Genomic DNA, 23,652 nt, shown 5'->3' with positions numbered 1-23,652 from the left:
TGAATTCAATACTCCGATTTATGAAGGCCAACATTCCAAATGCCTTCTTCACCACACCATCTACCTGAGTATCAACTTTGAGGGTACTATTTATCATAACTCCTAAATCCCTCACTACCTCCTCGGTTATCCTTAAATGATTCATGACCTCCCAACTATTTTTCTTTACTTCATCTGGTACAATTTTTTTTTCCCCTAGTGAATACTGAGGAAAATAAAGCATTTAAAATTTCCCCCATCCCCTCTGACTGCTCACAAAGCCTACCCTCCCTATCTACAAGGGGTCCAATTTTATCCCTCACTAATCTTTTACTTTTAATGTACCTATAGAAACCCTTTGAATTTATTTTTACTCTGCCTGCCAAAGCCTCTTCGTGCCTCTTTTTGCCCTTCCTAATTTCTTTCTTAAGATTTTTTCTACACTCCTTGTCGTCCTCTTTCAATTTCTCATCACCCTGCTGTTTATACCTCTTGTTCACCTCCCTCTTTCTCCTAACCAAATTTCTAATATTCCTCGAAAACCAAGGCTCCCTATGACTTCCAGCCTTTCCTTTGATCCTCACTGGGACATATCTACTCTGTACTCTCAAAATTTCTTCTTTGAATATTCTCCATTTTTCATTTGCATCCTTTCCTGAAAAAAATCATGTCCCACTCCTTACTCCCCAAATCTATTCTCATTCCTTCGAAATTTGCTTTTCTCCAATCCAGAACCTCAACTTTCGGCCCTTCTTTGCCCTTCCCTAAAACTACCCTAAAACTAATAGAGTTGTGATCACTAGACCCAATTTGTTCTCCAACATTAACCTCAGACACCTGACCTATCTCGTTCCCTAACAGGAGATCCAGTATTACACCATCCTGAGTCGGTTCCTCTATGTATTGATTAAGATAACTATCTTTCACGCATTTGGCAAACTCTAGCCCATCCAGCCCTCTTACTGAATGGGTATCCCAATCAATGTGAGGGAAGTTAAAATCTCCCATGATCACTACCTTATGTTTATTACACATATATGCTATGTCCTTACAAATTTGTTCTTCCAATTTTCTTGGCCCATTTGGTGGGCCTATTAGTGCCCTCATGCCTCCTCCACCCCTCAATTCCACTGGACGATCCCTTCAAACCATCCTGCCACCTCACGGCAGTAATGTCCTCCTTAACAAGCAGAGCAACTCCTCCCCCTCTTTTACCCCCTGTTCTATCACATCTAAAACATTTGTATTCTGGAATATTTAGTTGCCAGTCCTGTCCCTCCTGTAAAAGCGATAAATAGTTTGATTTACTTGAAGGTATTTGAGGGAGAGTTTAAAAACTAATTTATATTTTGATCTGTCTTAGAATATTGATGTTCGCACAGTACTACAATGAGATTTGAACAATTTTTTAACCTATTTTTTAATTATTAGAATCTATATGACTAAATTTCAGCTTTTAAAAGGCATTTAGATATATAGAGGGATACAGGCCTAATACAAATAAATTTGATTGATGCATATGGGCATAACAGTAAGAATGAGATGAGCCAAAGTGCCCATTTTTGTGTTTTGTATGGTTCTATGATGAATTATGTGATAGGCTAATCTTGATACATCTCCCTGATTTATCTTGATTGAATTGTCTACTATTATAAACAATTGAGTTTATTGATTAAAAAAAATTCTTTTGCAGATTTTGTTGTGGATTATTTTCAAATAAGGCAGCTGTTGAAAAAAATGAATCCACAGTGGAAGAAGGGGATCTTTCTCCAAGACCAGTACCAAGTCCACATCCAGTTGGACAAAAGGTTTTGTTATTGTTGATTTAAAGAGAAACCTTTGTGCATATTAAGAGATTTTGATAGTGTTGATTATATTCAACACCGTATTTGGGGGAGAATTCACTCATATTTAGCTAACCCAACTTTTTAAAAGGTAAAATTATGCAAATTTAAGATAAAACAGGCATTCACCCCAGCATGCTCCTGGTTTTCCCCTCTTCCATCTGAAATGCAATTACTGGCATGCATAGTGCACACTAGCCATCTTGCACCTTTTTTTGGATAAAAAGGATTCCTTAAATTTCTAAGATCAGCAGCTAGCCTTCATTGTCCATGGTTTGTCTCAAATATAATTTTTCAGCAAAATTAAGTTTACTTGGATTATTTTCTTTTGTTAGATGTGTTTCTATTGAGGACTTCAGTAATTCTAGTTCAAGTAAATTTATGATTATTGAATTTAATTCACAGCTTATATTTGCAATCTTTTCGCCTCACTATTTTCAACATTTTGAAGATGTAGCTAAAGAATATAAATGTGCGAACATTGGAATATTTTGATGTTTGCTCATTCTTGAGGCTTGGGCAAATATTCAGCTGAATCTTCCTAATTCTTAATGTGAATGCTGTGCAAAGCAGACCTCCATAGTTGAGACATGATGCAGTCAAATGTAATGCTATGCAACCTAACTAATGATTTTTTACTTTAACTACTTGAGTTAACATTGTATATTCTGTGTAATGATGAGGAATATAAATTTAGTTTGTTTTGATTTTTTTTTTAGTTTGTGTGCTGGATGACTCAACTTCAAGTACACCTTCAAATTATTAATTTTAATATTCCTTTTTTTTTATACCTTAGTTACCAAGAATTTATCCTTCTGTACCAGAGCTATCACTGGTATTTGATGGTAGTTTTGTAGAATCAAAAAATGATCCAACAAGACAACAAAATAAATCATTCCTAATTAAGTCACAACATATGGTTGGAACCTGTAACACATCTGGAACCTTTAACTTAAAAAATCTATATTCTGAAAATGGACACCCTGGACTGGTATCTCAAGATGCATCTCCTAATTTAAAACAAAATGTTACTCTTCCACATGAACCTGCACCATCACTTAAGTCTTGTAATGAGAACACAGCACTGAAGTATAGGAAAGAAGGCCATTTAGTGAGAAGTTCTGGATCATCATCATCTACTCCACCAAATGGGCCTTCACCTGATACTTCCATAGATCAGCCTAAGATGGGTATTCCTACTGAAGTAGATACTTCAAGAAAAAACATTGTTTTTGGTAAAGGAGTTTCTCCTGAAGGCCAGCAATCCATGTCTAATACAAAACAGCTACAAGAGGTATCATCATCTCCCAACAAATCAAGCAGGCATTCACATCAGCACCCTCCTAATTTTCCTCCACCTCCATCCGAAATGCAATTACTGGGACATCCGGCACATTTTCACCCAGTACATCCATCAAGATATTATAACTGCTGCCAGCATCACGGACCCTGCTGTGGATCTTCATTGAATACAAATTGGCAAGGAAATTTTACAGCATTTGGTTCCAAAGGTGTTCCTTTACCTAATTGTCATGACTGTGGCACTGTAACATGCCAACAGACTATGGGATATTTACCAAGTTCTCATTGTGGTGCTTTGTGTTTGAACACCAGTCCAATAAACCAGTGTTCACCTGGACAAGGAGGAAATACTTCACCTCCAAACAGCAGTTTTATTAAAGCACCTGGAGGCACCTACACAGCACCATCAAATTGGTGTAAAATGTGTGCAGGACCTTCTACGCGTTTTCACATTCCTCTAAGCAAACTAGACTATGACCAAGAAGGAAGTGGAACAATGGGATTGCCTATTGATGCCTACAAGATTCTTGTGGAACAGGATAAACAACTAAAACTTCTTCAGGCTCAGGTAAGGCATTCTGAAAACTTTCTTTTTCATTGCATCTCTTTCTGTTTTTTTTTTAAATGTTGCTTTCCTCCAAGTCTTCGTTTTTGGGAGGAACGTGGTAAAATCATGTAACTGTGTGTCACAGTACCAAAACTTGTAGGACCAATAATTGTCAGCCTAGTGCATTGTAATCAATTTTAGACAAAAAATGATTTTAAAATGGGAAAATAGCAAGATTATTCCAATTAGCCCTCAATTCAAGTCTGTCATTCAATATGATTGTAGCTGAATATACCACAAGCTTCAACTTTTATATGAAAGTCTCCCAAAGAAAATGAAATATTGAGAGCTATTTTAAGTAAGTGGTGAACACTAGGAGGAAACAAAAAAAAATTAAGCTTCCCTTGTCTGAAATCTTTAAAGCTTTCGCAAACAAGTTGTAGTTTGTAGTTTTGCATTGATTTAAATAAAATTATTTCAGCAAATTACCTTTATGATTTTCTGAAATAGGAACATATTTTAAGTTGGTAATCTGACAATAATATTAGTCTGGCCTGCTGGTCTTGCAGGAGGTCAGTATTTCCTCAATCAGTAGCAACACATTACACAGACAGAAAGATTAATCTGATTTTTTTAAAATATAGCCAGATTATTTCTCTGTTGGAGAAACTCTTTTTGTTCTATCGATTGCTGTTTCCCCATCTTCTCTGCCATCTAAACTAACTTGATAAAGAGACTAATCGCCTCCTACAGGAAATGGGCCTGGTCTATTAATATTGATATGGTGCAGTGTCCTAGCCAGAATATCCTGTTTCTCGGAATACCATGTCACTCAGGCCAAAGAGATATTCCTGAGACTGCCAAGATCAAAATTTTGAATTTTGCCATCCCCAGAAATAAAACAGACCCCCAGAGCTTTGTGGGCCTTCCAGATTATTGCTGGCAGCCTATATCCCTCCTTACCATGCTCCTTAAACCACCCTATAAGGTCTCCCATAAGAAACCCACATTTTTATGGGGACCCGAACAACAAGCTGCTTTTGACACAGCAAAGCAAGCTGTTGAACAAGCACTGCCACTTGCTCCCCGCCAGGCAGGTGTTCCTTTTAAATTACAGTTCTCAGTCAGTGAGGCGGTCAATGAATGGAGCCACTGGCAGAAGATCCAAGGGTGCAGAGTTCTGCTAAGCTTCTGGACAAAATCTCTACCTGGAGCCACAGCTTGCTATAACCCATTCAATGCCAGAACATCAGCCAACATTTTCCTCATGCTCGCTTTTGATTTTGCTAGTACCTTTACAGTGACTACTGACCAACAGTATGTATTATGCAAAAATAATTCTCAGTAGACTGGCAATAGCTGTTGCTATGGAAACTTTATCACTGGACATTGCACCATCCTTTGATATGCAGCTTCCAAGTACAGCCTTTGTATTGGACTTTGTTTTAATGGCATCCTGTACTGTGGTATCTACTATGTATCATAATGTCTCTAAGCACACTCAGAAATTGAAGTTACAATTTATATGTTTACAGTATAGTTAGAATTTATAGATTCATAATTGCAGTTTGTGGATGCAAAGTTACAGTGTGTGACATCATTGATCACACCACAGTAGAAAACATTGTATATATTTTGTTTTACATGACAGCATCACACCAGAACTCCTATTAACAGAAAAAAATACCTCATGGGTTGGGGACTTCAGGAGATTTTATTTAAAAACACTGAATTGGCTGGCTTTTGGTCCCCAATGCTCCTGGCTATTGATGCAGGGGTCCAGCACAGGCACTTGTGGTGTTAAATGCCAGCCCAGAAAAAAAAGGGTGCCCTGGGTATACCCTGAATGTATTCCTGCTGGCCTGCCCCCACCTCACCACAGGATAACAGGGTGACAGGCAACTGGAATCTGCGCTTAAGGAGCGCCCAAGCATGAGGGATGCACAAGCCAACATGGATAGCACTTGATGTTGACCTTGCACTGTCTGTTCGTAGGCATTTGTGGTAAGGGTGTTCATATTTGCCAGCCAAACTAGTGAAACCAGGCATACGAGTCAGTGACCAAACAAATTCCTTTTTCTACCCTCCCCTCTGACACTGTGGACCAGCTCTCACAGCACCCTCCCCTATTGGTAACACAGCGACCTGTTTGGTCGTGGAGGGCTGGTGAGGTTTTGTCCTTGAATTTGACTATGTGCCTTGTGTATAGATTGATCCACTTGATTAGTTTTTTTTTAAACATGTCTATTTGGTTTTACTTAGCCATCGGCAGTTTTATTTAAAATCCCGTGACCATGGGGTCTGTGCCCAGATGGCAGCGCCTCTGATCGGCAGCAGCCATGAAGGAGTTGCAGACTCCAGGGGAGTGGAGTATAGATGACACTTTCCAGGTTCTAGTATTTCCTAATTTCAAAATGTATCATCTTCAAGGAAACATGGGAACGATATTCCGAATTACTATCTTATTAATCCAATAAACCAAACTTTGTAGATGCAGCTTTTTGTAGCTTTAATTCTTTTATAAAACAGATAAACATTATGCATAAGTTTGCATTAAGGTTTTCATAAAGATGAATAAACAAAGCATTTAAAGATCTAACAATATCAAATTTTAACGAGATATACAAGAAGAAATAAGAAGTATTCAAAGAAAATTATCCTGAGCTCACGATCCCCTCGTAGTTCCTCTGCACGGATATTACAACATATTATGTCATAGTCACTATGGTAACACTACAAACAACAGTCTTTCTTAAAGAGACAAGCACGAAATTAACTAAGAATCAAAAACACAGAGGACTGGAGCAGGGCACCAGAAAACAGGGAGACTATCTCCTATCTGAGAAGGAGAAGCAGAGAATATTACCTATGGGATGGTGACCATGGTAGCGTACCAGTGAGGGGGCTCTGCAGCTGAAAGACCAATACATGCAGTGGGCTGCTGGCGACTCAAGGCGAAGAACCCATGGAGATTGTGGGCGGCTGGAGACTGCTGTCGGGAGAATCGTGCCGGGCTACGGACTGCTGGAGACTGGCTTGAAACTGGCTGAAGGGGTACAAGGGATGTGGGGTGGGGGGGTGCCATAAGCACTGAAGGGTTCCTGACCGTATCAGAGGTTCATCTCTAAAGCTTGGGTTGCCATTGGTTTGGACTGGACTTTGTGAGGCTGTGGAAGCACTGGAGGCAAATCTACAGACACTCAGTGACTCTGGGGGACACTCTTTGCTTCTCTTTCTCTGACTGTAAGAGGTGCTTCAGGCAATTTCTGCCAATGGCGAATCTGTCTGCTGTACAGCTTGTAAAAGCAATTTCATGTAATTGACAGTTGTTACAATGATAATAAATTGAATCTTGAATAAACATAGAGTTATTGATTGTCTTCAAAATGTTTGGTGAGTGGGTGTGACTTCCCAGGGGTGGATTGTATTGTGAGGGGTTGTGGCTCTCATGTGACAGCACTGCCCACTACCTTGTCGGAAGACTCACCACCTGCCAGTTAAGGTTTAGCCCTGCCCACTACCTTGTCGGAAGACTCACCACCTGCCAGTTAAGGTTTGGCCCTGCCCACTACCTTGTCGGAAGACTCACCACCTGCCAGTTAAGGTTTGGCCCTGCCCACTACCTTGTCGGAAGACTCACCACCTGCCAGTTAAGGTTTGGCCCTGCCCACTACCTTGTCGGAAGACTCACCACCTGCCAGTTAAGGTTTGGCCCTACCCACTACCTTGTCGGAAGACTCACCACCTGCCAGTTAAGGTTTGGCCCTGCCCCACCCATTAGTGCACAACTTGTTGTTGGCCAATTTAAATTCTTTTGTACTTGGCCATGGGCTTTTATAATCGCCTTAACCTTGCTGGAACTTAACCACCCTGCCTGTACTTGGCCTTTGTTCATTGGCTGTTGTAATTGATTAACCTTGCTGGCACTGAGCCATTAGTTCGTCTGTGTAAGAGCTGGGCTGGACCCCCAGCCCTTCAACACTATAAAGGGCACAGTTCTTTCTCTTTGCCATTTTGGGACCACCCTGCTTCACTCCAGACCTAGAACAGTGGAACGGCACTGGAGAAATTGTTGATAATGTGTTGGGAACTTGTTTAATTAGTGTCCCTATTGGCACAGAGCCGTGCCTGCACTGAGACAAGGGGTGGTGTGTATCATATTGGTTTTTCCCTAATTATTATGTATACCAGTTCATGGTGTATTTTTCAACCCAGGTGCATTTTTTTCATGTTTGTCTATAAATTGTATGCTTGTGATTCATTACTTGTGGTACTTTTCCACGCTCACGATGAATTGTGCTTGTACGTGTTTTATTGTAGCTACTACTTTCCCACGCTCGCAATAAACTGCGCCTATGTTATCCCTGTTACTAATTTCCCACACCTGATTTCTGTAAATAAAATCACTTATTACAAAACTGCAATCAGAGTCCTTGCTTTTGAGACCCATCAAATCTGTTTCTTCACTTGTATGTCACCAAAACTAAGGAGCTGGTTGTTAACTTCAGGAAATGATACAATCCAGTGATCATTGAGGGATCAGAAGGTGAGCAAACTTGGGTTCTTGGGAGTCACCATCTCGGAGGACCTTTCCTGGACCAAACACACCAATGGCATTGTGAAGAAAGCACGATAGCACCTCAACTTCCTTGGGAGTTTGTGGAGGTTTGGTATGACACCAGAAACCCTGGCAAATTTCTAAAGGTGTGGTGGAAAGTGTGCAGTCCGGCTGCATCACATTGGTATGGGAACACCAATACCCCTGAGTGTAAAGCCCTCCAAAAGGTAGTGGAGACAGCCCAGGACATTACAGGCAAAACCCTCCCCACTATTGAGTGCATCTCCAGGGAACACTGCCGTCGGAGGGCAACAGCAATCATCTGAAACCTACACCACCCAGCACACGCTATGTTCTCGCTGCTGCCATCAGGAAAGAGGTATAGGTGGCACAAGACTCACACCACCAGGTTCAGGAACAGATGCTCCCCCTCCATCATCAGACTCCTCAACAACAAATTTAATCAGGGACTCATTTAAGGACTCTTGTGCTCTTTATTGATTGATTTTCTTTGTTGCACAGTCAGTTTGTTTACAGTCTTTATCTGTTTACAGTTTTATTGATTTACGTTTATGCTGTGTACAGTCTATTTTTTTTTCACTACCAATTAGTGATAATTCTGCTGGGCTTGCAGGAAAGAAGGAATCTCAGGGTTGTATCTGATGTCATGTATGTACTCTGACAATAAATCTGAAAGGGTTGCTTCTCTTCCCCCAGAATCTTCTTCATCTGCTGACTTTTGCCAGGATTTTCTGTTTTTAGTTTTTCAGCTTAAGCAATATTTAAAATGCTCATTGACTATACCCCTGAGTGCACTGTAATTGTGCAAATTTACATGATTTATTCCATGATTAAGCCAATAATATTAGTGGAACGAGAAAGTATGCATCTCACAGATTTGGTATTTTGGATACTGTCAAACTTTATAAATGTTCTCTCCCCAATTTCTCTTTTTGATTTTATTTTGCTGCACGATGAAATGTAATTTTCCATGCAATATTTATATCACACAATACTTTTTTTTAGTCATGCCTCTCTTTTTCTCCTTGGTAATGGTTAGACAAAAGAGGAAAAACCCAACCCCAACCAATGGTTCCAGAAAGTTAGTTTTACTCTGTCTCCCTCTTGTGGTGGATTTGTATTTCTTGCAGCCAGTATAAAGTGGATATTCGGTAATGATACATTGGCCAATAGTCCTTCTCCTGCATTATTATTTTCTGTTTTTTGTGTTGATTGTCAACTCTTCAATGGTCAACATCGTAAAGATTGGGCATTAATGATGATAAAAGATCTCCAAACACCTTTCAAAGATCTGGACAGTTCTTTTAACATTCACACAACTTTAGGCCGAAGTTATTAAAATGGATGAATCATTTTGCTTTTTATAGGATTTTGCAATATGTAAATTGGCCAATTTGAGGACACGTTCAAAAAATGCCAATCAAGATGCTTCTGTTTCTTTTAATCAACAACTCACTTATATTCCTTTTAAAGGTTGAGTAGGGGGAGCCTAGAATGTAGATGTAATAAAATATGCAGGAGTTTCCCTGCTTTCTGTATTGCTTGTCATTCTCCATTCTAGTCCAACTCTGCTATAACAGCCTGTGACATGTGCCATAATTATGAAAGCCAGTGTAAGCTTGAGGAGCAACACCTAATAGAGTTGTACATCACGGAACAGGTCCTTCACCCTGACTCATCTATGCTAACCAGGTAAGCATTATGGACTGGTCCCATTTGCCTGTATTTGTTCCGTATCCTTCAAAGTCCTTCCTATCAAACAGGAGACGGTCATTCAGCCCTTCAAGTCTACGACACTGTTCAATTTAATCATGACTGATCAGGTTATTTTTTTGTTTTCCAATAACTGCAGGTTTTTTTTAAATTTTAAACTTTTAATGAGACAATAGGTTATTTGCATTGTTTGTTTACTATATGCAGATACAACAACTTTTGGACACACAACATTGTGGTGCATCAACCCCAAAGACCCAGTGCCCTTCAAAAGGTGTTGACCCATCACTGCATCCAGAAAGAAAAATGGGGTTTCTTGCAATGGAAACTCAGTCATCTCCTGAAATTCATCTGAAAAATAGTGTTAGCATTGCAGTAAGTACAGGTGAGAGACATTGCATATCCAACAGACTGTAAGCAGCACTGCTTTTATTTTGTGCCGTAAATGTTTTTCACATAATTGAAAATTTAGGAGTAGGTATGAGCCAATTAGTTTGCTGACTGAAGCATCAGATTCTTTAAAAAAAATAAAACCTTTTGTTTTTGATTTTTGGGATTTTAAAATTTAGTATCTATTATTGCAACATATTTGGTGGTGGTTGATCATTGTATTGTATTTGCTTTTAGAAAAAGCAGAGGAAATCTGGGAAAACCTCCAAGCTTTCTAGTTCTTGATGATTGTAGATTTGTGAACTTTTAAAATGAAAATGTTCTCTTTGAGACGTAAATGTTATTTAACTTTTTTTAGGTTGCTACTTGTCAATTTTGTTGTATGTGCCATTCATATTAAACATTCTTTTTCAAATCGCACATTACTCTGCTAAACAGGGTGAACTTTTTTTTTAAATTTGCTCCACTTTCTTCTTACCCACCCTCTCCCCACCTCAATTATTTCTACCACTCACCCACACACTAGGGGGCAACTTTAATTGGCTAATTGACCCACCAGCACTTGAATCTCTTGAAGGAAACTAATATGGTCGTAAGGATGATATGCAAAATCTATCCAAACACCACTTGAGCTTGGGATGCATTCTGGGTCTTTGGTGCTGTGAGACGCAACTCTACTGTATCCAGAGTGTTTATATGTCTTTGTACATACAGTTCTAGTTGCTATTACACGAAGGTCAAGATTTGCAGTTTAGTGGAACATTATACAAAAGGCAGTGTCACAGGAAAGAAACATGATGAACAATGTGTTAGACCAAGGCATTTAGTTTTGCAGAGATATCTTGGTGGCATTTAGAGAGACACAGTGATATAGAATAATTTTGAAGATTTTAGGGGAGTTAGCGCAACACCTTTACAGCACCAGTGATTGGGACCGGACCTGGGTTCGAAACCCGCAGTCTGTAGGGAGTTTGTACATTCTCCCCATGTCTCTGTGGGATTTCTCTGGGGGCTCCATTTCTCTCCCACCATTCAAAAATGTACTGGGTGTATGTTAATGGGGTGAAAATTTGGTGGCATGGCCTCTTAGGGCCGAATTAATCTGTTACAGTGCTGTATGTCTAAATTTTTTTTTTTAATTGAAACCAAAGCTAAAGTTTTGTACAGAAGCTGACTGGATGAGAAAAAAGATGTTGAGAGTTATGCATGGAGAATCTTTTATTATCATTTGCTTGTTGTGGATGATCAACAGTTATTCAAATTATAACATTAGAATGGCTGTGTCTACAGCACTGAGCTAAATTCAATAAGAAATGGATGTTATAACAAGTCAGATTAATATTTTTCAAGTATTGAAGCTAATTTACTTATACAAACACAAAATGCAGGTGCAATAAGAATCTAATGATGGTTTAAATATTTTGCATGCAAACTAAAAGCATAAAACCTCAGTGCAAAATACAGTATTTCTTCATTCTCCTTGTTTCTTCTTACATAGAACAATACAGCACAGTACACGCCCTTTGACCTTCGATATTGGCCGACCCATATACTCCTTCCAAAAAAATACTAAACCCTCCCTTCCCCTTAACCCATTATTTTCCTTTCATCCATGTGTCTGCCTAAGAGTCTCTTAACTGCCCCTAATGTTTCCGCTCCACCACCATCCCCGGCAAGTCATTCCAGGCGCCCACAACTCTCTGTGACCCTGATGTCTCCCCTTCACTTTGTACTTAATTCCTCTGATGTTTGCTGATCCTGCCCTGGGAAACAGGTGCTGGCAGTCCACCCTATCTATGCCTCTCATAATTTTGTTGACCTCTTTCAAGTCTCTACTTTTCCTTCTACGCTCCAAAGTGAAAAATCCCATCTCTGCTAACCTTGCCTCATGAGATTTATTTCCCAATCTAGACAGCATCTTGGTAAATCTCCTCTGCACCCTCTCTAGAGCTTCCACATTATTTCTATAATGCGGTGACCAGAACTGAACACAATACTCTTAAGTGTGGTCTTACCAAAGATTTGTAGTGTTAAAATGACCTTTTCTACTCCTGAATTCAATCCCCGTATTAATGAATCTCCACATCCCATAGGCCATCTTAACTATCCTATCAACCTATGCAGCGACCTTGAGGAATGCTTGGATTTGGACCCCAAGGTCCCTCTATTCATCCATACTCTTAAGCAACTGACCATTAACCCTGTACTTAGCTGAACCTTCGTGTCATCTGCAGACTTTCTGACCCATCCTTCCGCCCCTACATCTAGGTCATTTATAAAAATCTCAAAGAGCAGGGGTCTCAGAACAGATCCCTGCGGCAATCCACTAGTCACCGACCTCCAGGCAGAATACTTTTTCTCCACTACTACTACTCTGCTTTCTTCCTACAAGCCAATTTTTTTACGCACACAGTCAAGATTCCACTGATCCTGTGCCTCATGACTTTCTGGATGAATCTCTCATGGGAGACCTTTTCAAATGCTTTGCAAAAATCCATGTAGACCACATCTACTGCCTTACCCTCACAAATTTATTTTGTTACCTCCTCAAAGAACTCACTTAAATTCTTGAGGCATGATCTTCCCTTCACAAAGCCATGCTGACTATCTTTAAGTAGACTGTCTTCTCCAAATGCTCATATATCCTATCCTTAAGAATCCTCTCCATTAGTTTTCACACCACTGAAGCAAGACTCACTGGTCTATAACTCCCAGGATTCGCCCTATTACCTTTTTTTAAACAAGGGGAATACATTTGCCATTCTCCAGTCCTCCAGTACCTCCACTGCAGCCAAAGGATTCAACGATCATAGCTACTGGCCCAGCTACCTCCTCTCACTTTCCACAGCAGCCTGGAATTTATCGTGTCTGGCCCCAGAGACTTATCAAACTTGATGTTTTCATGAAGCTCCAACACTTCTCCTTCCTTAATCTCCACATTGTCCAGCACACAGGACTGTTCAATTTCTACCCACCATGATCAAGGTCCTTTTCTCTTGTGAATACTAATGCAAAGTATTCATTTAGGACCTCCCCAACCTCTGGGCACATGTTGCTTCCCTTATCCTTTAGTGGCCCTATCTTCATTCTTGTCATCCTTCTCTTCACATATGCATAGAACATCTTGGGGTTCTCCTTAATCCTATATGCCAATGCCTTCTCGTGCCCCTTTTGAGCTCTCCTAAGTCCTTTCTTAAGCTCCTTCCTGGCTATCATATACTTCTCATGATCCCTTCCTGTTTCCTATTTCTAATGTATGCTTCCTTCTTCCTCTTGACTAGTTGCCTGACCTGTTTCATCAGCCACGGTTCCCTTTTCCTCCCATCTTTTCCGTGTTCCAATGGGACAAACCTATCTTGAACTCTGTACAAATAGTACCACAAGTGGTACATTTCTGTTCTCAGTAATTCTGATTCTTTGCTAATGGTTTTCACTTGCGACTACTGCCTGGATCTGTGGGCCCCATGCATTTTCATTGTGTCCTTTTATAATAGTACACTTTTAAGAAGCATATTTAAAGAGTCAAACTATGTCAACATTACAGTGTTGTTATCTGTCCTTGCTTGTATTTTAGCCTGGAGAGCATAAGTTTAACTCTTGTCATTCTCCACGCGTGACAATTGTTAATGTAGCACTTGTTCTAAGATTAATAGTAAGGTGGTTCCAATTACTTAGTTAAATACCTCAAAGTACAATTTTTGTTTTGTATTAATATGTATTTCAAATTCATTATTAGGTGCCAGTTTGTTCTGGTGTCCACCCGAGAAGCAAGAGGCACAGCAATCACCGTCCAACCTCAAGTTAAATAACTCTGAACCGTCCAATGAAGAACTGGCTACCTCAATTACAGTCAAGGATACCAGTCACACCAGTATTGCCTCTTCTCTGAATGAAGTGGATATTCACAGCTTTGTGGAGGACAGTCGTATTCCAACAAATATTTATGATCAAGCTACTGATGTTCAGAAGTAAGATTGTTGCAAAGACTTTTTAATGTAGTCATCTGTGTTTTATCAGGAAGAAAATAATTAATGATATGAATACAGATCCAAGTAGATTGTAATTAAAATTTAAACTGAAAAATCTTGTTTGATCTGAAAGATAAAGTTGAAGCCTATTCTTATGGATTGACAAAATGTTAAAATGAATATATTTTAAGAATCTCCTCAATGTAAGTAAGTTTTCAGGAATGTATATTGTATGGTTTTATTGATTTGTCTCTACTATAAATCTATGTCAATGCGATTGCTTGGCATAAGGCAAGTGAATATGTTTCACTAGCAGAATTTATTTTAAGAGATGCTTACGTTCCACATTGGTAATGTGTGCAAATTATAGTCTATTGCCTATAAACCTGGAATGTTTCCATGATTGGGGGGGTGGGGGCGGGGGGCATAATTATCACCAAGCAGTTAAAATGACAAAATGGTCAAACTACTTAATTAAAATGGCAAGAAGCTTAACAATAAAATTATATGGAAATTAAATCACATCTGACACTAAATACAGCCATTAGTGATGGAAGCTGTCATGTCCACCATAAAAGCAGTAATTTGAGGTGTATTTCTGATCTTCATTCTATAACATGGGACTTTTGAGATACAAGGTATGACATGTAATTTGGTGTAACTCCAATTAATGAATTAATTTATTAATATAATTCAGGAACTCTTGTATGATATAATACAACTATACTCAAATTCAATCTTAACCCAATTTATTTAGAAACTTGATATGTGGGTGTGAGAAGTGAGGTTGTAGAATCAAGGAGGCAATTTGTTAGTCTTGAGCTGACACTGGCTATCTTCAGACATACAAGGGAGACAGCCAATGCAGTAACATGAGTGTTGAGAATAAACTGTTGGAGGGGGGGAAAAAAACTTGTTCAAGCTTGTGATTGGCATTAACTGCAAAGTATTTGAGCATTCCACTTATGGGAAACTGCAGAATGGAAACTGAATCTTGTCTTTTGTATGTGGAAGGTTCGAAGAATTAGTGTATATTTTGATAATGATACTGCATATTTACTCTTAAGAAGAGTAATTGTTGTTTTCCCCATTTAACAACTAATTCTTTATTTAACTTCTGGCTCTTGCCAAAAACCACTGTAGTGGTTTATAACTTTTTTTGTGGTAGCTGAATAGTGACATAACCATCTTTATAGACGACACTTTCCATATTCTAATATATCCTATTTTTCAAAATATCATCTTCCTAAAGCATGAGCTACGATATTCTGAATTGTGATCTTTTTAATCTAATAAATCAAACTCTGTGACTGCTGCTTTATGTAATTTTAATTCATTGATAAAACGGATAAACATTTTGCATTGTTTCGCATTAAGACTTTCATAACGATGAATAACAAAGCATTTACTGTATAATGATACAAAAGATATGTACAGATACTAGCTTAAAGAAATACACAAAACTTTAAACAAATAGAAAAAGGTATTTAAAGAGATGCAAAAAATCAAAGAAAAATTTCTCGAGCTCACTCTTCCTTCACGTCCTGAAGAATAATTAGTCTGGGTGGATATTATGACATATTACATCATAGTCACTATGGTAACACAACAAACAATAATCTCTTAAAGAGACAGGCACAAAATTAACTATTAAAAAAACAAGGCTTTAACCTTTACAGTCATTATGACTGGCCAAAATGTATGACCATTTGAACATTGGTGTGTTCAGCAGCAAAGAAGGAGAACTTAAATATTAAATTGTAAAAACCTTTTTTGGGTCACTGCTAAAGGACCATAATTTTATCAATTTGGTCCATATTAAATTTTGTATAATGCCTAGACATTAGTATAGGAAAGTTTTTTTTCACATTTGCCTTTGAATGTGGCTTGACAGATTTGCAATGGGCAGTAAATTGATGTTTACCTTTTTATTTATGATTTGATTTTGAACACATCCATACACTTGTATTGATAATTTTATCACATTTAAGATTATTTTTCAAATTGGGTTTTCCTTTGGTATGTCACCTAAATTTTACTGCATGATATGTAAACATTTTCATTTGTTTTTTTTTAGCTTTCCAACTGAGTGTACAAACAACTGCTGGGACCGTCGTATTAGTTTTCAGAGCCCAGTGCTTGGTGAAAGTGCAAGTATGCATTTGAAAACTAGTCAATCTGAATCATCATGTAACAGCAGTAATAAAGAAACTGAAGACCACACCACAGAATCACTTAATGAGCAGAAATTTTACCAGAATTTAATGGTGAGTATTCAGTTTGATTTTACTAGCTGCATTTTCTTTTTATTGGAATGTGTGCATATTTCAGTGGAGTAAAGGGAATTACAGTGGCATGAGAGAGGAGGGGAGGGGCAGTAGTAGGGAAGATAGCAGAGCAGCAATGGATGGAGTTTTGGCAAGAAATGAGGAAGGCGCAGGTTAAATACATACCAAAAAAAAAGAGGAAATATTCAAATGGATAAATGTCACAACTGTGGCTGACAAGGCAATTCAAAGCCAATGTAAAAGGAAAAGAGGGCCAATGAGGAAGCAAACATTAGTGGGAAGATAGAGGATTGGGAAGTTTTTAAAAACTGCCAGATGACTAAAATACTCACAAGAAGGTAAAATATAAAGAAAGTAGGCAAGCAAATAATACCAGAAAGAGATTTTTAAAAAAGTTTCTTCAAGTATATATAATGAGTAAAAGAGAGGTAAGAGTAGATAAAGGGCCACTAAAAAGTGAAACTGGAGATATAATGGAAACAAGAAGATGGCAGAGGAACTAAATTAGTATTTTGTATAAGTCTTCACTGTGAAAGACACGAGCAGTGTGTTAGAGCGTATCAGGGAAGGGAAGTGAGTGCTGACAAAGCTGAATGGTCTATGGGTGAATAAGTCTCCCAGACCAGATTAATGCACTCTCATGTTCTAAAAGAAGTAACGGTAGAGATTGTGGTGGCATTAGTATGATCTTTCAGGAATCAGTAGGTTCAGGTATGGACCTGGAGGGCTGCAAATGTCACCCCACCTTTCAGGAAGGGAAGGAAACAGGATAAAGGAAATAATAGACTGGCTACCCTGATATCAGTAGTTGGGAAGATGTTGGAGTCGATTGTCAAGGAGTACTTGGAGGCACATGACAAGATAAGCCAAAGTCTACATGGTTTCCTTAAGGAAAATCTTCCTTGACACATCTGTTGGAATTCTTTGAAGAAGTTACAAGCAGACCAGGTAAAGGACATTAAGTGGATGTTGTCTTTTTGGGTTTTAAGAAGCCTCTGACAAGGTGCTGCGCACGAGGCTACTTAACAAGCACCCATGGTATAACAGGAAGCATACTAGTGCAGGTCAAGCATTGGCTGATTGGCAGAAAGCAGTTGGAATACAGAGATCGTATTCTGATTGGCTGCCAATTGCTAGTGGAGTCTGTTTTAGGGCTGCTTCTTTGTGTTGTATATTAATGGTTTGGATTATGGAATGAGTGGCTTTGTGGCCAAGTTGGCAGGTAGAGAAGTACTATATGTACTCGTGTAAGAGTAGAGTTGTTTGGGTCAAATTTGGTCGACTTTTACACGGGTCATAGTTTTGACCGCATTTGGTTCAAGGCATCAGGAGCTCAGATGGCTGGGACCGGGTGTCGAGTCCCCGGTTGGGGCATCGGGAGATCGAATGGACAGGTGGCCGGGGCCTACGAGAGAGTCTGTGGCTTGAGTGTCAAGATCTTGGATAGGAAAGAGACCAGGACCTAGGAGAGAAAGTCTGTGACGAGGATATCAGGAATTTGGATGGGCAGACAGCCGGGGCCTAGGAGAGAGTCTATGGCTGAGGTGTCAGGAGGTCGCTTGGGTGGGCAGCTGGGGCGAGGATTCATGGTCAGGCCATCGGAAGCTCGGATTAGCAAGACATCGGGTCCAAAAATAAGGAGTCGACTTTTAAATGGGTCATATGGAAAAAACACTACGTTTGGGCCGAAAAAGGGGTGGGGGGGGGGGTTGACTATTACATGAGTATATACAGGAGGTAATGATAAGGATACAGGTATGCCACAGAAGAATAGTAGCAGATTAGGTGAATGGGCAGAGAGTGGCAAATGAAATATATTTTCGTCATGTACCTTGGTCGAAAAAATAAACGTGTAGACTATTTTCTAAATGGAGTGGAAAATTATAAATATCCAGATGCAAAGGGTCTTGGGAGTCCATGTTCAGAAAAGCTTGAAGGTAAATTTGCATGTTGAGTTGGTGGTGAAGAAGGCAAATCCAATGCTGGCATTTATTTCAAGGTACCAGTAACTGCTGCCTTGTTCCATAAGTACTTTGTATGAACTACTCAAGAAAGTGTGTCCTCAGCAGATAATTAACTAAAAAGCTCTTTCTTCATAAGTTGCTTTCTGAATTGACAAAAAAAAGGGACCGAGAGTTTGGCTCATCAAATTTGTATTTATGGTTTTGGAACTGTTCAGTTAATTAAGATCTGGTTTTAGAATACCCTTTTGAAGAGTACTATTGAATCTATATTATCCAAGCTATCAGGCAGTCAATTTTAGATCCATAGTCACATGTTACTACTTATAGTTCTTTTGTCAATCACCTGAAGATTGGCATAGATGGTTTTCTTTTAAACATTCGGCAACTTCTCTCTGAGCATCCTCTGCTCTAAAAATAATTGCTACTTCTCCATGTAATAACGAATTCCTCATTTCTAGAACTATTGCAGTAAATTTCATCAGTATCTAGGCCTAGACTCTGTGGTCACAGGATTTTAAATTGAACACCATCAGCTCATTTATCAGGCAGCTTAAAGCCTGCAGAAAGCCTTTGGCCATTGGACTGGGTGGTAGGACTCTGTGGGAGAGTGCTGTGTCTCTGCTCTCCGCTCTCCTTGGGTGCGCACTACTGGTTCCAGTTTAGCAATAAAAGATTAATCAGTTTCTGAGCCTGTTCAAACATGCTGTTCCTTTAAAGACATTAGTCCATTTCAATTCTACAAGTCCAATTAACACCCTTTTGTGAAGTCTTCACAGGCACTCTTCGTGGTTTCTGTAAAGTCGATGGCACACATGAAGGTTCCACCTGCACAGGTTCTTGCATTCCAATTAAGATGTTTGTTTGTGAAATGTAACTGAGATGTCTGTTTGTGGTGTGACCTAAACTAAACCCACCAACAATCTATACCTTTTTAAGATCTATTTTTTCATAATTTTATTAACCCATTCCTTAATGCTCTCCCCTACAAAGGAATTTTAACTCTTGAGTTAAAATTCTTTTATAACTAAACTAATTTCTAACTTTACAATCACTATTAGTGATAACAATATACAATATTTAACATATTACAACAATGAATTCCAATCATGAGTTGTTATTTTACATGCTCAATTTAACATCTAGACAAGCAATTTGCTGCCAGATTATTTGTACCTTTGATGTGATTGATTTGCAGATCATATTCTTGCAAGATCAAACTCCATTTTTATAATCTATTTTTATTCTTCATTTTATTCAAAAAACACCAGAGGATTGTCGTCAGTAACTATCATTACTGGTTCATGAGTGGTACCCAGATACACAGGCAAGTGAGCTGATGCAGAAAGTATACAGTAATTATGAGGACCCCTGGGAGCATTAATGTACTTTGGGTGCAAGTTAGTGGGTCCCAGATAGGGTGGTAAAACTTGCAGCATGCCTGCCTTTGTTGGTCTGGCATTTAGTATAAAAGTTGGGAAGTCATACTGCAAAGCTTGGATCAGTCCACATTTGGATCATTGTGTGCGGTTCTGGTCACACATTACAGGAAGAATCTAGAGGCTTTAAAGAAAGTATAGAAGTAGTTCACTGATGGTTCACCTCGATGATAAGATTGGACAAAGGTATTATTTTTATCTGGAGAGTTGCAGGCTGAGGAGCAACCTGAAAGAAGTAATTCAAATAATGTGTATGGGTTAAAAAGACTTGCAAACACATATTCACAAGTAACAAGCAGCAGGCATATTGTTTATGAATTCTCGGAGTGTCTCTATAGTACAGCCTGTAAGCCAAGATATGTTTCTGGGTGTTTAATATAAACAAGGTTAGTGTGTTTTTATTTTTGCATTTGTGCTGTTAGATTCATGAACATAGAGCTTGTTCAGATAATTTCTTTGACCATTTAAATTTGAATGTATTAATAGTTTATTGTCCACTTATTAATTTTTTTAAAAGTATAGTTTATTGTTTCAGGAGTTCAAATAAATAGTGAAAAACTCAATGCTCTTTTGGGTTGGACTTCTTATTGTTTTTGACTCATTAATCAACAATGCTTCCATGTTCTACAAGTGATTATAAAGGAAAATGGTTGCAATATTAAGATGAAGAAATATGGATTATTTACTCATTAGTCAATACAATGGACTACTTTTAGTCAAAGAAACATTTGGACTATTGGCTTATTAGTCAATAGAAAACAGATCTTCAGGCAAAACTTAAATAAAAGAAATCTGGATGATTGACTCATTAGTTAATAAAATAAACTTTTATAATCAAAGAAAACTGGATTATTGTCTTGTTAGTCAATGGAAGATGGAATTGAAGACGTAGAAAGTTGTAAATTGAATTTGGAAAAAGACTGGATCAATTGGGCTCTGTTTAGAGCCGATCGATAAGTAGACACAAACTACAATCAAGACCATTGAAGAAGCGGTGTGTATTACAAATTAGAACACAGTTTGGGACATTAGATCCACTCATCCTCTAAGGACGGTTTTAGGTTTGGCGAGATGGTTGTGCATATTTGTTATCTGCGTGCGACAAACAACATAATGGAGGAAAGCAGCTGTGGCTGCAAGGGACCTATGTGTCAAGAAGATGAAGAAGGCTGAATTAATAGATGAATTGCAAAGCTGGCAATTCAGGAAAACAAAGCGACTCCACAAGCAAGACAGAGGGAGGATATAAATAAGGAAAAGATGACAGTTGCTAGGAATATAAATCCCACAGAATTACTGCAAAAAGCATTAATAGAAACTAAGATCAGTCACGAGTTAGATGGTGGTGTAGAGGATGAACAATCCAAAATGGAGGCATTGTTGGAGATTAAAACATCTTCTGACGTACAGGACCTAATAGGATCTCGAGATAGTGCGTCAAATACCCAGCAGAGTTTCAAGTACTGAATCTATTCATTGAAAGATTCAAGCAGACACAATAGCTCTTAAAGTGGAAAAGGCAATGCTTCAGTTTGAATTGGACTTGGAAGAAAAGGAGGAGCTGCAATGGGTGCAGCGACAAAGAGCTACCAGGAGATGCAGCAATGGAGAGTTTAGAAAGGAGGAAACAGCTTAAAAAAAAAGCAAAACAACCATCTGGAACTGGACAAAAAAAAATTGCTGCTAATGAGGCCAGGTCACAGACACTAGAAGGCTCTGTGGTATTTGGTGCTTGAACTAAATTATTCAAAGCATTGAGTTTTGAGGAAGGACTTCAGAAAAGGAAACCATTAAATATAAAAGCTGAGCCAGGGCGACAGCCATAATATGGGTTTGGTCCTAAAATAAGCAGGTCAAGGTGCTGGTCTGAGCCAGTGATAGAATAGCAAGAAGCGCTTGGTCAAGGACTAAGCAGATTAAGTCTCGTGCTGAGCCAGTGCTAGAGCAACAATATGGACTTGGTCCTGAACCAGGCAGAGGAAGGACTGAGCCAGCGCTGCAGATGCGAGATGTGCAAGATCCCAAATTAACAAGGTTAATCCAAGGAGCCAGAGATCAAATCTCAATGATGGCTGCATTGGACAAAGATGGGAGCCAAATGCCATCTCATATAGGGGAATGCCAAGCGTTCCCGGCGAGTATCAGGAATCCAGGTGGACAAAGTAATATAAACCTAGGCATGACAAGACCAGATGAAATGGGTGCATTGTTAGTTCAGTTACAGGCTCTCTCTTCTCTGCCCAAAATAAAGGTTCCTTTCAAGCGTTTATGAAAAACTTTGAACGCAGTATTGAAATTACGAGTCAAAACTCCGAGGATTGTTTATATTATTTGCAGCAATTCACAAGTAGATGACCACAAGATCTTATAAAGAGTTGCCAGCATATGGCTCCGAATGAAGGATTCAAACAGGCTAAGTAGTATCTAGGGGAGAATTTTGGTGACAAGTATGGAATTTCTAGAGCTTATATAAAGAAGGCTTTTTCATGGTCATTAATAAGACCACAGGTCATGAATGACTTACAAGCTTATTCCCTCTTTCTAAGATGTTACAACATCATGACAGAGATTGGCTATCTTAAAAAGTTTGACATACCTCAGAATATGGTAAACATTGTAGATAAATTACCCAACTGGAGAAGACAAGTTGTTAAATACCAAAGAATTTACCATGAGACGACTACTTTTAAGGATTTGGTCGAGTCCATTGAAGGCTAAGTGGATATTGTCACAGATCCAGAGTATGGAATTAAGGATACTCGAACAATGAGTAAAGAAGATGAAAAGTCCAAATCGTATCCTCAACCAAAACTGAAGAAAAGTACATTTGCCACTCTCTGACAGTGGAGGATGAAGAAATTAAGGAAAATGAAAGTTCACCTTTTGAGAAGATTTTTTTTAATGTAATGATCAGCATAATTTGGGAAAGTGTGCACAGATGGAAAAGACACATTGTAAGAAAATCGCTTTTTTGAAGTAAAATGGAGTATGTCTTGGCTGAATGTGTAAAGAACACATCAGCAAAAACTGTAAAGACCAATTCAGCTGTTATATGTGGTCAAAAACATTCCAAGATGCTATATATCTTCAAGGAAAAGAAGACGGAAAAGGAATAAACATCAAGGAAAGAAGCAGATTAAAACAGTGCTGAAGCTTCGTTATTGACAAGTGGTCTTATTGGAGCTGGTGAAGACTCTCAATTGTTGTTGACTGTACAAGTTGAGGCCAAGAAAGGGATTGCAATGGTACGTGCACATGCATTTCTTGACCCAGGAAGCACTGTGTCATTTTGCACTGTGAGGTTTATGAGGAAGCTTAATCTTCAAGTAAAAAATACATTCTATTGCAAGCCATGGGACAAAACAAAAATTGTTGAAACTAACATAGTTTCAGAGTTAGAGGTTGCTGAAATACACAGCACTGATTTTTGTGATCTTCCAGATGTATACACCCAAAAGACTATGCCTGTGCATAAAGGAAACATCCTGCATCAAAAGTGATGTGGATTAGTGGTCACATTTGAGGAAGGTTTATATACCAGAAAATAGCTCTGAGATAGAGATGCTACTTGGTTTAAATGCACCAATAGAAGTAATATCAAGTGTGAGAGATGGATCTTATACGATTAGAACTATGCTTGGA

General features: G+C 38.8%; 1 protein-coding gene across 5 annotated transcripts in view; it reads left to right on the top strand.

Moving 5' to 3' along the window:
- The window catches only part of stil (STIL centriolar assembly protein), a 94,055-nt gene that overhangs the window by 51,441 nt on the left and 18,962 nt on the right, over positions 1 to 23,652 (top strand). For all 5 annotated transcript variants that reach the window (XR_011357820.1, XM_069938562.1, XM_069938561.1 and 2 more), the window contains exons 11-15: positions 1,673 to 1,787; positions 2,620 to 3,693; positions 10,172 to 10,349; positions 14,091 to 14,322; positions 16,400 to 16,589. Coding sequence is in view for 4 of the 5 variants with exons in the window: in XM_069938562.1 (XP_069794663.1) it covers positions 1,673 to 1,787; positions 2,620 to 3,693; positions 10,172 to 10,349; positions 14,091 to 14,322; positions 16,400 to 16,589 (1,789 nt within the window). In the remaining variant the exon portion in view is untranslated. The remainder of the gene's footprint in view (positions 1 to 1,672; positions 1,788 to 2,619; positions 3,694 to 10,171; positions 10,350 to 14,090; positions 14,323 to 16,399; positions 16,590 to 23,652) is intronic.

This window comes from Narcine bancroftii, chromosome 5, assembly GCF_036971445.1.
Source record: "Narcine bancroftii isolate sNarBan1 chromosome 5, sNarBan1.hap1, whole genome shotgun sequence".
In the NCBI taxonomy this organism is placed as follows: domain Eukaryota; kingdom Metazoa; phylum Chordata; class Chondrichthyes; order Torpediniformes; family Narcinidae; genus Narcine; species Narcine bancroftii.
This window is presented reverse-complemented; position numbering and strand designations above follow the sequence as displayed.